General features: G+C 35.0%; 1 protein-coding gene across 1 annotated transcript in view; it reads right to left on the bottom strand.

Annotated features, from left to right (window-relative positions):
- The window catches only part of LYST (lysosomal trafficking regulator), a 205181-nt gene that overhangs the window by 89043 nt on the left and 99781 nt on the right, over positions 1 to 16357 (bottom strand). The window contains exons 23-29 of the mRNA XM_044002844.1: positions 13535 to 14171; positions 12983 to 13160; positions 11521 to 11690; positions 10089 to 10319; positions 8026 to 8192; positions 7096 to 7248; positions 1308 to 1499 (exon numbers count right to left, since the gene is read on the bottom strand). Coding sequence (XP_043858779.1) covers positions 1308 to 1499; positions 7096 to 7248; positions 8026 to 8192; positions 10089 to 10319; positions 11521 to 11690; positions 12983 to 13160; positions 13535 to 14171 — 1728 coding nt within the window. The remainder of the gene's footprint in view (positions 1 to 1307; positions 1500 to 7095; positions 7249 to 8025; positions 8193 to 10088; positions 10320 to 11520; positions 11691 to 12982; positions 13161 to 13534; positions 14172 to 16357) is intronic.

Here is a 16357-nt window from a genome sequence, read left to right as displayed (position 1 = left end):
CAGTACCTATTATACTATAGTGTCCTATATATTTATTTATATTCCCTACCAGACTAGAAGCTACTTGAGAACAGGGACTCATTTTTATTTCTCTTTGAAGCATTTGAGTATAGTGCCTTTGCATGTAATATACATTCAACAAATACTGGTTTAACTAAATATTTTAGGGTTATGAACACAAAATTATTCTATAGCATTTACTCATAACTGTTATTACTTTGGACTCTTTTTTATTCATTTCTTATAAAGAATTCTGCTTTGCCTTAAAAAAAAGTCCATGCAGGAAAATTTCAATTTATAAAACTGATAAACCCAAGAATGATCATTTGTATTAAAGAAGAACTTTCAGCCTACCAAGATTTCACTGCAGGATTCCTTTAAGAGTTTTAGCACTTAGCCCAGCACCTGGCGGAGAGCGAATGCTTAACAAAAGCTTGTTGATGGATTGGAGAACTCCTACAGCCTTTAACATGATCTAGATTTATTAAAATACTAATTATAAATAACTTTTCAGGAATTCATCCCGTGTCGTAGAAATATTTATTCTGTTGAACAAGTATCAAAATAATAGAACTTGAATTGCTTTTTTAACAACTGAAGTTTTCCAGTGATCATTAAACCTGCAAACTCAACAACCTTAATTTTAAAGTCAATTGGTAAAATCCTGGGGGTCATTCAGACTTTGTAGCTCTTTTTCTTGTTGCTCATAGGTCTTTTTCTATTACTTTGAGGTGTATAGCTGTGTTCCAAATAGCTGAGGTACCAGAAGTATAACCACAAAATAAGAAGAGGATATTATACTTTGCTTTTGTCGTATTGCTTCAAATACTGCACTTTATTTTTTTTTTTAGTGAGGCAATTGGGGTTAGGTGACTTGCCCAGGGTCACACAGCTAGTAAGTGTTAAGTGTCTGAGGCTGGATTTGAACTCAGGTTCTCCTGACTCCAGGGCCAGTGCTCTATCTACTGTGCCACCTAGCTGCCCCTACCCCGCTGTATCTTAAATACATATGAAATACCACATTCTATCAGTATCATTATTCATCTACCTAGTGTTCTCTACAGGGGAATGCAGGCACCTTCTGTTTTATTCTTGTCTTAGAATCCCCAGTTCCTAGCATAATGTGTCGTAGACAGTAAGATGCTTGTGGAATGAATGAATTCTACCAGTGACAGGAGCACAAGAAAATGTCTCTCAAATTCAGCTGTTCCTTTAGTAGGTCAGAAAAAGAGAAACCAAAATAGCTACATTGCATACACATCTAAAACTCTACTGAATCACTTTAAATTTTTATATTGCGTAGCTACCTTGATAAATGAGCCTGCTAACTGCTAACACAGTAAGCCTCTGCAGTCTCTGGGTGAGTTCTGTTTCAGAAGCCCGAATAGGATTTTCTTGACTCATTCTCCGTTGCATCATCATATTGAGCTCATCACTTGCCACTGAACGCATTTTCATTAGAAGAGATTCAGATTGAACAAGAGAAGATTTTCGGGGACCTTCATGCATGAAAGAATAAAGGAAAATTCTAATGTTGGTAAGGAAGGAAACATTTAAAACTCTTAGCAAAGAAACTTGTGTTGCTGCAACTTTTAAAAACAGTAATGCCAGGATAAAAAAAAAAGTTTACTTAATATATGGTCCTTTCCCTCAATTTGAAGAAGTGTAACAGTACTTTTCAATTTTAAAAGTTCTATAAAAACTGTTTTAAATATAAATGAAGTTTTATTTTATTTATTATTTGTGGGGCAATGAAGGTTAAATGACTTGCCCAAGGTCATACAGCTAGTAAATGTCAAGTGTCTGAGACCATATTTGAACTCAGGTCCTCCTGAATCCAGGGCTGGTGCTTTGTCCACTATGCCACCTAGCTGCCCCCTAAATGCAGTTTTAAATCTGCAGAGCAAGAGGGTGGTTTACAAGGTTTGATTCTTTTGAAAAACAAGTTTACAAGTCAATATAACTAGGGCTGAATAGGGCAATAAAATAGTTTTCACACCATCACTGTTTCACTTCCTCACATTCATCAACTTTATCAACAGGTTTTCAACTATTATTCTGTGCTCTAGTCATAATAAAACAACTGCCAATAAAAGCTTTTGCTTGCACAATATTTAGTGTCATAAAGTAGAAATCAGTGACATAGAAGAGACCAGAAAAATGATTACAATCCCAGTGATCTGTAATCAAAATTTTGAACACATGCATTATTTATTTAATATTATAAAAGCATTTCTTGAGAAATGCTTTCTCAAATTCAGTAGGTAGGAATAGCTGCTATAACTGCACCTGCTTCTGTAGGAAATGCACATGAAGTGGATCCAGTAGAAAGCTGAGGGTTTGATTCTTGATTTAACAGATTCAAGGAGAGGGGCATCGGAAGTTGACCATAGGAACTAAAATGGCGTCTTGGTAGATGAGGAATAACAGGACCTTTCATTGCAACTGAACCTTTGTTTTAAATAATTTTTTAAAAATACATCAATTTTTCTAAAAATCTATAAAGACTACACATTTATCATTATATATTACATATGCCTAGGTACTTATGATGTAAAGATATTGGTGAAACATGAAGGAGAAGGAAAAAAACATTTGTATAGCACCTACTATGTGCTAGTCACTATGCTGAGTGCTTTACAAATATTATTTCATTTGATCCTCACAACAATTTTGCAAGGTAGGTGCTGTTATCCCCACTTTACAGCTGAAGAAACTGAGGCAAACAGAGATTAAGTGACTTGTCCAGGGTGACATGTCTAATATGTGTCTGAGGACACATCTAAACTCAGGTCTTCCTGACTTCAGGCCCAGATCTCTATCTCTATCCATATCTAGCTGCAAGATCACAAAATACCTCAACAAATTAGACTGACCAGAACAATCCAATGAAAAACACAGACAGTACCTTCAATTAATTAAATCTCTTTTGAGTATAGTTACCTTTGAGAAAAAAAGTAAATTTTTTTGAAAGCAAACATTTAAGCTATGTAAGAAGAAAAATTTCCAGAGTATGTTCTCAGATACAAACTGATCAATTTTCTGTAACTTCCATATATACAGAACTGTATGGTGATCCATGATATCCTGAGTCATCAGGTAAAGATAAAATTATAATGTATTATACTTTCCTTCTCTTTCTTTCATCCTTTCTTTCTTTCATGGGGCAATGAGGGTTAAGTGATTTGCCCAGGGTCAAGTGTCAAGTGTCTGAGGCCGGATCTGAAGTCAAGTCCTGAATCCAGGGCCAGTACTTTATCCACCTAGCTGCCTCCTGTACTATACTTTCTAAAGCAGGAAAGTATATTCACATTTAAGAAAGATTTTCAATGAGACATAAGAGGTTTTCTTGGTAATCTTCAAGTAATCAGAAAATCAACCATACCAATTTCCTGAATGTTGCATTTATGAGTTTAACTGTACGTAAATCATTTAAAGCACAAAATATGACAAAACATTTTAAACATATATCTGAGTCATTCTTTTAGGCAGAGTTGTTTCTAATCAGTCAGTCAATAAGCATTTATTAAGTACCTACTATCTGCCAGACACTGGGCTAAGTGCAGGGGATACAAAGAAATGCAAAAATATTCCTTTGTCCTTGAGGAATTAATGTATGAGAAATCCCATCACTAGCTGTACTTTGATGGGCCACACTATTGTAAGGACCACTACTTTTTACAGGAACCAAATTCTTTTATGTAAGTAAGTAACCTAGCTCCAACTTGTCTGAATTTCTAGGAGTTTCTATCTATGGATAATATCAGAATTTGGATGGGGGAAAATTACATCTTTATTTTTACTAACCTCTAACTGAAATTTGGAATGGCCTTCAAATATGGAGGCAACAAACATTATTCTGAGAAAGGGGTTCACAGACTTTACCAGACTGCAAAAAGGATATAAAAAAAAGGTAAGAATTCCATATCAAGATCCTTTTGCTGAATAAATTAGTTTCTGTTAAGGGGTCTCTCCTATCCTTCCATTAGAATGAAGTATTTCACTTATGAGTTTGAAATTATAAGAATATTCGATATCTTAGTATATCAAATTACATATTGCATCATCTTCACCACAGCAACAGTCCATTTTAACCCTATTCCCAATGGAACAGGGGTTTAAAGTACCTCTTTCAAAATTATCCATATTCTTGCTGAATCTCAATCTGGTTATATTGCTTCATATACTGTTTTGCATTATATACTCTAACTTAAAAATTCCTTAATTTCAGAAAAATCTGGAAAGACTTATATGAACTGATACAAAGTAAAGTGAGCACAACCAGGAAAACACTGCACACAATAACATCAAAATTGTAAGGATGATCAACTGTGGGAGACTTAGTTGCTCTGATTATAACAATGATCTATGACAATTCCAAAGCATTCAACATGCTATCCATGTTTACAGAGAGAATTGATGGACTTTGAATGCCAATTGAAGCATACTTTTTGTCTCTATTTTTTTTGCCTTTTTTTGGGCACAACTTCACAAGTACATGGGTATTATACTGCTTGCCTTCTCAATGGGTAAGGGAGGGGGGGCTTGAGAGAAGGAGAAAATCTGGAACTTAAAATTTTAAAAAAAGAATGCTAAAAAACCCCATAATTTTAAGTGCCTGCTTATATAAAACTAATAGTTCCCAATGAAATTATATATGAGTTTCCATAAAAGGAATACCTGCATTCCTAACAGACTAATGTCAATGAAATTTAAACAGTATTGTTTTATTGTCTCTAGTAGTGGTTTCCAAAGTGGGGTGTGTACCCAAAGGAATATGTAAGATGGCCCATTGGAATTCATGAATAAAATGTTAGGACTTCTATATACATTTATATTTACCTAAAAATTACTAATATTTAATATTCATTATTCTCTTTTTTCCCCCTTTCTTTTGGTGAGGCAATTGGAGGTAAGTGACTTGCCTAGGGTCACACAGCTAGTAATTGTTAAGTGTCTGAGGCCAGATTTGAACTCAGGTCCTCCTGAATCCAGGGCCGGTGCTCTATCTACTGCACCACCTAGCTGCCCCAGGGTCACTGTTATCTTCGCTCAATCATTATGTCACATGCTAAAATAGAAAATACTATTTACTATTTAAAAAATAAAAAATAAATAAGTTCTTTCATCATTTACTTTTTTTAATTAAAAAAAATTTTTTTTAGTGAGGCAATTGGGGTTAAGTGACTTGCCCAGGGTCACACGGCTGGTAAGTGTTAAGTGTCTGAGGTTGGATTTGAACTCAGGTACTCCTGACTCCAGGGCCGGTGCTCTATCCATTGCACCACCTAGCTGCCCCCATCATTTACTTTTAAATTATTTCACTACACCTCCTTATTCTCCAAGAAAAACTTAATATTATCACTTCCATGGAACCCTTCAGATCAGGAGGATATAAAAATAAATGATGTAACCAACTACAATTATATGGGAACACAAAAATTTTCTGTAACCAAGGTCTAGAAATGACCACAGAATGGAAGAGAATGGTTAAGAATAGCTAAAGTAAAGAACCAAATTAATGGATGAGTAAGATTAAAATTTTAGGGACCAAAAAAAAAAATGGAAAAAGAACTAAAGAAAGAAGAAAGGAATTATATAAAATGGCTAGGAGGTATAAAAGAAAATTGATGACAGCAATTGAGTTGATTTGGCTAGAAGAGTAGTAACCTAAATGTAATAGAAGGTAGGTACAGTTATATAAATGTGAGCTTACTGATGAAAAGAATCAAAGTCCATGTTCAATTTTAATATGATTCAAAACACATGTGGAGGCCCACTGGAGGGCATAAACAATGTGAATATGATCAAACTTACATTTTTTTAGAAACTTAATCCTTGCTGCTATGTGTGGGAAAATTATAGAGGGGAGAGAGTAAAGATGTCAAGGGCATTATTACCTTGGTTCAAACAAAAGCCTGGACTAGAGATTTTGTTGTTGCAATAGAGAAGAAAGAACAAAACTGATTAGTATTTGTGATGAAGAATCAGCGAAGCTTGCTAAGAGTCTAATTTTAAGAGTATTCATTCTCTTTCAACATAGGAAGAAAGGTAAATTCAGTCTCATTTTTTTGTTTGTTTTTGTTTTTTGGTGGGGCAATGAGGGTTAAGTGACTTGCCCAGGGTCACACGGCTAGTAAGTGTCAAGTGTCTGAGACCGGATTTGAACTCAGGTCCTTCTGAATCAGGGGCTGTGCTTTATCCACTGTGTCACCTAGCTGCCCCCATGGAAGAAAGGTAAATTCTACTAAAGTAGCCCTCACTTGGCAGGAAGACATATTCATGAAAAATAGCATCCAAAACTAACAAGTTTCTAGGACTGCAGGGAGACATGTTGTGCCTAGCTGGATGGGTAAAAAGCTCCACTGAAGGAAAATATAATTTGAGAGGGGAGTTAGGAGGAAAGAATATGTAAGACTCATAGAGGCACAGGCATTTCAGGGATTGTTCATAGATGCAGGAATCCTCACACCAATGAAAACAGAAGTTCTGAAGTGTCATGGGAGATAATAGGCTGTAGATGTGGAAGTGGCTAAAATGTTTTGGGTGGGGGCCCAGAACATAAATGTACATTTTTTTTAACCTAAAAATTTGATTTCCACACAGCTTCTAAGTTTTCTTTACTGACAATAGCAGTGTGTAATATATGGAAAAAATAAATTCAGGTTAAACATGAACAAATTTTTAGACTACAATGAATAATTCTATTATATATTAAATGTGTGGAGTTTATATTTGGAGATGTGTTTTATAGTTCTATTTTCATTCTGACTGAAGATAGGCACAAGATCATATTCAGCTTTAGAATTTTATGAAGTCAAGGAAATCTAGCAATATTTACTAAAGTGTAACACATTCAGAAGTTACTTAGATTGTAACTATGATATGATATTGTGATCTAGATTGTTAAAAAAAGCAAAATAATTATCAGGAAATGGAAGAATTCTTAAAATTTATAGTTTAAGTTTCTAAAAATATTTTATTGACCTCCTTAACCATCAAATATGGAAAAAAATTTAAACGGTACCATTATAGGAGAGAGTAAAGCTATATTTTCCATTATACTATTTAGAATATTCTTATTTCATTACTCACCAGCAATACTTTTTCGCTTTTGAAATATTGTATGATGAGGAATAGAAGGAAACTGGAATGAATCTGTCAGGTTTTGAGTATCCTGGTTTGCTGTTGTCCTTATAAATTCAATAGCTGCCTGAAGAACTCTGAATTGTAGAGCAATAGCCATATCTGAGAACAAATAATAAACAGTAAATAAGAACTGTTCTTTCTATGAAATATTAAAGAAGCTATCTAATGAATAATTTGTTCTTTTAATAATAATTAATTGATTAAATATCAATTTTATTTCTAGGCAACATCAAAAAGTGCCACTCAGCTTTTAGCTTATATAAATTTCAAAATTAAAATGTTAAATTTAAGGTAAAAATATTTTTAGACATTAGTGAAAATAGAATTTCTGTTGAATGTAACTTTTAGACTAATACAAAATTTCAAAAAAAATTATAATAAGAAAATTATTCACTGCAAAAAGGTAGCTTATAAAATAAATTCCTTTCTTTCAGTAAATGTGTTACAGTAAAGGACATTTTATAATTAAAGAAATAATTTTAAATGAAATGGCTGATTTTCAAATTTTATTTTCTGTTATTTGCTGTTATAAGGGAATGAAATCACAGGTTTGTTGCTGTAACCCCCTATTCCCCTCCAAAAAAGACATTAAAGGAAAATGAAAGAACATCAAATCTTCTACAGTAAACCTAAGAATTCAAATTCCAGATTTATAACAAAGTTGGCAGTTATTCTCACTGATATGCTAACATATCTCTTAGATGCCACTGGTATTCTTATTTTTGCCTGATAAAGGCCCCATCACAAAGCTAATTAACATAATTGTCAAATTAACCTTATTAGTAAATTTATCTCCAAAAAGAAACTTAAAAGTTTATATATTGAAATTTCATTTTCAACAATTATGCTGAATAACTTGTAAAACATAGGTCTTACTTTGTGTCCGTTTGTTTTTGCTGCTTTGAAGGTATCCAAGCAATATAATAAGATCTTCAATAACCCTAAAGTATTGTGAACCTGAAGAACTGCAAGCATGAATTGTAACAGCTACAAGAAGTTGTTGGATATCACAAACAAGTAATTTGTAGTCATTCAAAGGAATGCTAAAAGAGAAACAAAAACCCCAACAGAAAGGAGGGTCAGAAATGTCTAAAATAATACCTTTCATTAATGCTAAAAATCTATCTTGTTTATAAGATTGAGTTCTCCTGCCCTGTTACTCAGACTTAATGTGGACACCTGAGTGGCTTCAGCTCTACTAAAACCCAGAACCCCCAAACTCAAGTGATCTATCAGCCCCAGCTTCTCCCACACCATCAACCCAGCTTAAGTCTTCTTCAGGCAATCATTTTCCAAGTGTAATATAATATTCTGTTGTTGTCATTCAGTCATTTCAGTAGTGTTTGACTCTTTATCAGACATATTTGCCCAACAAGCTAGTGGCCTTCTTTTAGATTTCTTGTAATTATGTGAATACCAGTGGAGACCATGGGCTGTCCACTGGTTATTCCTGGCACTTATATTCCTGACATTAAATTTTCCAGTCATACATCTTGAATATTATCTTTTATGCCACTTTTCCTATGCAATTCTTCACTGGCAACATTGCAGTCTACTCATTCCCACTATGCATCTCTCCATTGTCCTTTGAGTGACCTACAATTTTTTTAAAAAAATAATAAACATTTTTATTTATAGTTTTGAGTTCCAAATTTTATCCCTCTTTACCCTCTTCCCTCCCTGAGATGGTAAGCAATTAGATATAGGTTATACATGTACAATTATGTAAAACATTACCATATTAGTCATTTTGTACATGAAAACTTGAATGCAAGAAAAATGAAAGAAAGTGAAAAATAGCATGCTACAGGTCTTTCTTGGGAGGTGGATAGTATGCTTTATCATTAGTTCTTTGGGACTTAGTGACCTACAATCTTAATTTTCAAAGACTGAGATTCTAAGACTTGCAAACATGGCATCATTACAAGAATACTGATGTTACAAACATGAGCCTTGGTTTCAGGGAGAAGCTTGGGGTCTTTAAATGCACCTCAATTTCCCAAACGTTATCCAACCCACTCATCTCTCTGTTCCTCAGATTCTTTATCCATATAACAAGGGGGTTGGACTAGGTCCCTGAAAGCTCTAAAACCTATGATCCTCATTCTATTTAATTTTGAGGCCAATTTACTATTTGCACTGTGCAAGATATAGGTACTGATAAAACAGTTCCATGGTCTGTCTATAAAGCTGCATATCATATTCTGGAAAATGGGCACTTTTCATCCCCTTAGTTTTTCCTGTCTAAATGGTTAGAACAAACCATGCTGTGTGGTTTAAGAGGCTTTTCAATGTTCTAGTGATTAGTAAAACAAATCAAATGCCATCTACAAACAGCATTCTCTGAAGGAACTGATCACCTCCATCTGGATTTTGTATTAAGTACCCTCCCTGACACTGGTAAGTAGCTTTGGTAAACATACATCTCCCTGCCTTATGCCTTATCCGATATTTAGTAGCAGAGGATCAAAGTTCTCTCTGTAGTTACATCTTTGAAAGAATCTTGAAATTCATCCCTCTTCTGAACTTCAATATTTCCATTAAAGGTATCATGGTCTTCCTTATCATCCTACATTATCCGGAATCATCAACCTCCTCATCCTATCCTTCCAATGCAGTCTTGTCACCAAGTTGCTCAGTCTGGTTGATTACTCCTTTCAAAATCTCTTATATCCATCCCTTTGACTACACTCATATGACCACCATTCTAGTTAAGGGTTTTATCGATTCTCACTGGTATTACTAAAATACCTTCCTAATTATCATCCCTGTCTTCAGTATCACCTTTCTAGATCCTCTTCCACATAGCATCTAAAGTGACCCATTTAAGGAATAGGACTAACCACGTCACTTTCCTGCTGGCTCCCTATTACTTCTAGGACCAAATATAAATTCAATTTTCCTCTTTCCAACTTCAAATGTAATAATGTAATACTTACTTTGTTTCTAGTCCATTTAGGGCAGCAATGGTATTACATAACACATATAAGAGGCCATTATCCAGCAACATATCTGCCACCTTAGAACAAGAATTTAAAATTTGAAGAAGAAGAAAAAGAGAGTTGTGTAAGAGTATATTGTCACAGAGAGAGGTCTCTATTAGTCCGAGGACCGGAATGATACACCACTTCTGAAAAAGTTCCATGTTTTTCACTTCTTCAAGATCAAATCTATTTTAAAAAAAATACATATTGAACAGCATTTGGTTAGGATGAGGTATAAAGTGAGAAAAATATCTGTAACAATTCTGATATTTCCTCTATTTTAATGACTTTGTTGTCTTAAAGGGCTAATGTTAAAGAAGCAGCATTTGAGAGCCAAAACAAGCCTTATTATCATTTACATAGTGCTCACTATGTGCAAGGCACTGTGCTAAACTCTTTACAATTATCATCTCATTGGATCCTCACAATTCTGGGAGGCAATTGCTATTATCTTGTTGTTTGGTCATTTTTCAGTTGTGTCCAACTCTTCAAGATTCCACTTGGGGGGCAGCTAGATGGTGCAGTAGATAGAGCACTGGCCCTGGAGTCAGGAGGACCTGAGTTCAAATTCAGCCTCAGACACTTAATACTTACTAGCTGTGTGACCCTGGGCAAGTCACTTAACCCCAGTTGCCTCAAAAAAAAAAAAAAGACTCCACTTGGGGTTTTCTTGGCAAAGATACTACAATGGTTGGCCACTTCCTTCTCCAACTCATTTTAAAGATGAGGAACTGAGACAAACAGGGTTAAGTGACTTGCCTACGGTCACTCAGCTAGGAAGGATTGGAGGTTTGATTTGAACTCAAGAAGAGGAATCTTTCTGATTCCAGGCCTAGAGCTCTATTTACTATAGCACCCAGCCAACCTATTTTATCCCCATTTTATAGACGAGAAAGCTAAGGCAAACAGAGGTTAAGTGGGCTGCCCAACATCACATAGCTAATATGTGTCTGAAACCAGATTTGAACTCAGATCTTCCTGACTCAAGGTCCAGCATGCTCTCAACACTGCCTGGCAAGTAACACATATGTAGTATGCAGGCTAGCTAATATATTCTTTTTGACTAATGGGTAACATGAATAGGAAATTATATTAGCAGTACATTAAAAAACACATCAAAGTATGTATTTGGCAAGAGTGTCTGGACCTGTGATTTCTTGGTATAGAGGGTGGTGAGGGAACTGCCTCTATCAATGTAGATCTGCTACCATTCTGCACCTTATGCTGTTTCAGCCCTCTAGTCATTTCACTACTCTACCTCTCAAAGCACATCATGCCCACAGAAATTAGGTAACTTATCTGAGATGGCCTTTTAACTAATTTCCTAAATTCTCTAAGGGTAAATCTAAAGGTAAGAGATTATTGGGGGGGGGGGGAGCACACTTACTCTTCATCAAGGATAATGGGACGGCCAAAGAACATCTCCATGAAGCATTCCAAAAGTTTCTGAGTTCCCTGATGAAGATATAACTGATTGGCTAGCACGGCAAAGCCACGGTTCTTCAAGAATTTATCTTTCTGTTCCTTAGATGCTCTACTAAAATATGCAGCAAGAAGCTAAGCAAAAAATGATTATGACAGCTTAGTTGATTATGTTTTTATTAAAAAATATTTAAAGTTTGTTCTGATTAGCTTCAGGTTGGAAAGTAAATAAAGAAAAAGTATTATCACTACAGTAAGAAAGACAGTTACCATGATTTTTAGAACTCAATAACAAAGTATTCATATAATATTGAATAGTCTCTATTCTTTACCTCAGAAGAAAACAATTAGATAATTACTTTAAACTATATGAAAAAAACTTTTTGGAAGTGAGTCACCAAATCCCATTTAAACTTTTTAAACGCCAAGTTTCAAAGGATGGCCAGTGACTTGACAAACATTTTTATAGTGGGGATTCCTTTGGGGCATGGGGTGGGGACTAGAGGGTTCCTGAGGTTCTTTCCCACTTTATAAAATTTGTGATTCTGTGAAAGATAAATCTTTATGTTCATTCTGTTATGCATCTGAGAAACACTTATATACTGACATTAAACTAAGCTACCATTAATATGCATTTCAAATGATAGATTTACATAGGACTTTTTTTCTATGCCTGGGGAAATAGCTTTTGGTCTCAGAAGAAAACAATCAGATAATCACTTCAAATCCTATTCCAAGAAGCTGAGAAATATGAGTTTTGTTTGCTTTTAAACATTATGTTTCAAAAATGGATGGTAGGGGCAGCTAGGTGGCGCGGTGGATAAAGCACTGACCCTGGATTCAGGAGGACCTGAGTTCAAATGTGACCTCAGACACTTGACACTTACTAGCTGTGTGACCCTGGGCAAGTCACTTAACCCTCATTACACTGAAACAAAAAACAAAAAAAACAGTGCAAAGAATGGATGGTCACCCAGCAGGTATTTTTATAGTGGGGATTCCTTTTGGATACAAAGTGGACTAGATAGTTCCTCAAGTTCTTTCTAACTATAAAATCTGAGATTCTATGAAAGGTAAATAGATATATTAATTTTATTATGTATCTGAGAAACACTCAAATGACAAAATTAATTTATTATCCACTATGCAAAATTCCTATTTTTTCCAAACCATTGCAAATGATTTGAAAGTAACCAGATGTTTGAATTTGTTGTCAAAATACTGCACTAACCTAGAATACTGAGAACTAAATGGAGGTTGGCAATTGAAAGAAAATGCAATAACAAAAGACTATGATTTTTGGTTAGTTCATTATTGCTACTGAGTTAAACTTTAGAGTTATTTCATAACAGTTATTTCACATTTGAGATTCAATTCATTTACATATATTTTCTAAATTAAAAGTCATATATAACATTTGTTCCTACTTTAATAACTCCTTGTTGTATAAGAGGTGATGGGTGGTTGAGAAGAACTATAAGTGTGTCTGCTTGAATAAGTTTGTCCATCACATGTTCAAGCATGATATCAGGTAGGATCAGAAGAACTCCACGTAAGAGGTCATATAACCCGCAGCATATAAGGACCAGACAGTCCTCAGTTGAACTAAAAATGAGAAAGAGAAAGTATTATCTCTACATTAAGAAAGATACTTACCAGAGAGTTCAGTGTTAATAACAAAGTATTCCTATAATATTGAATAGAGTCTCTAATATTTAATAACTTTTCTGACAATACTTATTCATGTTTACTCAAAAGCATCATTGATATTTAAGTGTACATAACTATCTTTAAAAGTTTTCTTTGATTAAATAATTTTCTGTCTAATAATCATGTGGTTAAATAGAATTGAATACTATATATCATTAAAAAGAATTTTTGTCATTGAAATGTACCCTAATTTTGAAAAGTAAAAGAATAGATCTGTTTCATTTCAATAAATCTTAATGTCATCAAAGAAAAATTCAGTATTTGCATACCTATTGGTACTTGTAGTTTGCTTATAAGTTTGTTCATAACCTGGAGTGAAGGTAAAGTTTTCCCAATCTTCAGGAACAATGTTCTTGTCAGCAAGACTAGGCCATCGTGCAGCAGCTGAAGATCCATTCTGAGAAGGAAAAGCTAGCCCTAAACTTGCAATCGTACTATGGCTTCTCTGAAATGAAGATAGCCCCTTTAGGTTATCAGGGCGGCGTAAGGAGAACTCATCTCCAGGACTATCACCATCAAATCTCAGATCTGCATTTGGATCTTTGTTATCCAGTACAATCGACGGGTATTCTTCTGACTCTGGTTTTGGAACATCATTGACAAAAATTTGTGGGGAAGGTGATTCTTCTGATTCACACATGGTTTTTGCTGATTCACAACTACTGATTAATGTCTCCTCGTAGACTTTTTTCAATATTTCTGCACTCCCCCCAGAATTAACTTTCTTTGGTTGAGTAGAAATGGCATCATCTGGAATATTTTGTAAATTGTCCACACTCCAGCCCAAACTTCCTGACAGCTTACGTGCCTGCACTAGTGGTGAAGAAGCAGGTGATGTCGGCACACTTTTAGAGCGCAGTATTTGAACTATATTCTTCTGTGGAGTAATGCTTGGAGAACTGTTTTCTGATAAGATCAAAGAGGAAAAATCATTTTAGATCACACCTAAAATGCTTTATCCGTCCAGCTGCCTGCACAGAGTAAAATGATCCATCTAAGTATGAACTGAATGAAGGAATTTTCTGGATAACTGCTACTTACTACTTTTAAGCACCAAAAACTTTAAAAAAACAACTTGATGGAATTCTTTCTAAAATCTATTACATGCATTATTATGTATCATTATATCATTACATCTTATTTTAAGCATTATTTTATTACCATAAAAATTGGTTAGAACGTTTGGGTATATGTAGTCCAAGTTATCATTTTACACATGACGAAAATGAGGTCTGGTGGTTAAGTTACTTGTCTGTCATACAGGATATTCTAATCCAGGTCTTTTGATTCCAAATCCTGTTCTTTTCCCTTTTTTTTTTTTGCGGGGCAATGAGGGTTAAGTGACTTGCCCAGGGTCACACAGCTAGTGATTGTCAAGTGACTAAGGCCGGATTTGAACTCAGGTATTCCTGAATCCAGGGCTGGTACTTTATCCACTGCGCCACCTAGCTGCCCCCTTTTCCCATTTCTTAATGCTGTCCTTCCCTGGTTTACCATGCACATAAATTAACCTTTTCTGGATTACTCAGGGTTAATACTATTAAAAAAAAATTTACTGCATTACAATAAAGTAATATTGTTGATTTGAACGATGCTCGTGAAAGCTACTGACTTGCCAGTAGGGTTGTTCCTAAGCTAAAGGGACCCAGGATTTTATTTACCTTAACTAACAGAAAAAAAGAGGGAAAGAATTTGATAACTAGATAATAGGAAAAAAGGAAAAGGAATTCATCAGTTAATCAAAGATCCAAAACTAGAGAAAGGGGTAACAAATGGAAAGAGGTGTGGGAACAGGAAAGACACCCTGTTAGAAGAGTTGTCTTAGAAATCCAAGAGCAAGTTAAAAAAAAAAAAAAACCTCAATCAGAAAAAAGCAGTATTAGAGACAATTGGAAGAAAATATAAACTTGACTCCAATAACACTGAATGTGAATGGATTAAAAAAAAATTTTAATGAAAAAAGAGTGACTGATAAAAACAACAAAACATCAGAAAATGACATTTATAAGAAAGACCCTGGATGAGAATTAGGACTCAAAGAGATCCCAACAGGCTCTTAGAGCATGGGGCTGAACCTACTAAGATGAAATTCAACAAGCATAAAATGTAAAATCTTACATTGGGTACAAGTACAAGATAATGGTGGCATTGTAATAGAACAGTGTTCTGAAAAAGATATGGGGGTTGTAGCAGACTTCGAGTTTAATATGAGTCAGTCTAATTAATGGTCATTAGGTAATATTAGTCAACAGTTTTCTCCCCACTCCAATCCATCCTCTATGCAGTCCCCAAAGTGATTTTCTTAGAACATATGTCCAATCATGTCGCTTTACCCTCTCCTAATACCCCTCAGTAAACTCCAGGATCAAATACAAAAATCCTCTGTTTGGCATTCAAAGCTTTTCATAACCCAGTTCCTTCTTACCTTTCTACTCTTCCTACACCCTACTTTCCAACACATAGTCTTCCATCCAGCCTCCTTGTTGTTCTACACATAAGACCCCACCTCCTCAGCTCTAGGCATTTTATCTCCCTGTCTCCTATGCCTGGAATGCTTTCTCTCATCTCCAATTGTTGGCTTCCATGGAAAACAAACCCCTTTCCAAACCCCTCTTAATTCTAGGGTTTTCTCTCTCTTCTTTCCTAATAATCCTGTATATAGGCTTGTTTGTACATATTTATTTGCCTGTTGCCTAACTCCTTGAGGGCAGGGACTGTCTTTTGCCCCTTTTTATATCCACAGAGCCTATCATAGTGCCTGGCACATAGTAGGTACTTAATAAATGTTTATTGGCTGACTTGGCGGTGAGAGATGTCAGCCAAAAAAAAATAATGGAATCTTAAGACTACATAAATTGAGGCATAATTTCCAGGAAGTGATAGTTCACCGTGTTCTGCTTTTTTTAATACTTCACCAGTAGTACTGTATTTAAATTTGGGGTACCACAGTTTAAGAAAAACATTGATAAGTTAAAGAGTGTCCAGATGAAGGTAACCAGGATTGTGAAGGGTCTAGAGTCCATGGCATATCAAGACTAATCAAAGGGCTATCAAATGAAATTGTTCTGTTTGGTCCAAGAGGGAAGAACCAA

Source organism: Dromiciops gliroides, chromosome 4, assembly GCF_019393635.1.
Source record: "Dromiciops gliroides isolate mDroGli1 chromosome 4, mDroGli1.pri, whole genome shotgun sequence".
NCBI lineage: Eukaryota > Metazoa > Chordata > Mammalia > Microbiotheria > Microbiotheriidae > Dromiciops > Dromiciops gliroides.
Note: the sequence above shows the minus strand (reverse complement) of the source record. Positions and strands in the feature narration are given on the sequence as shown.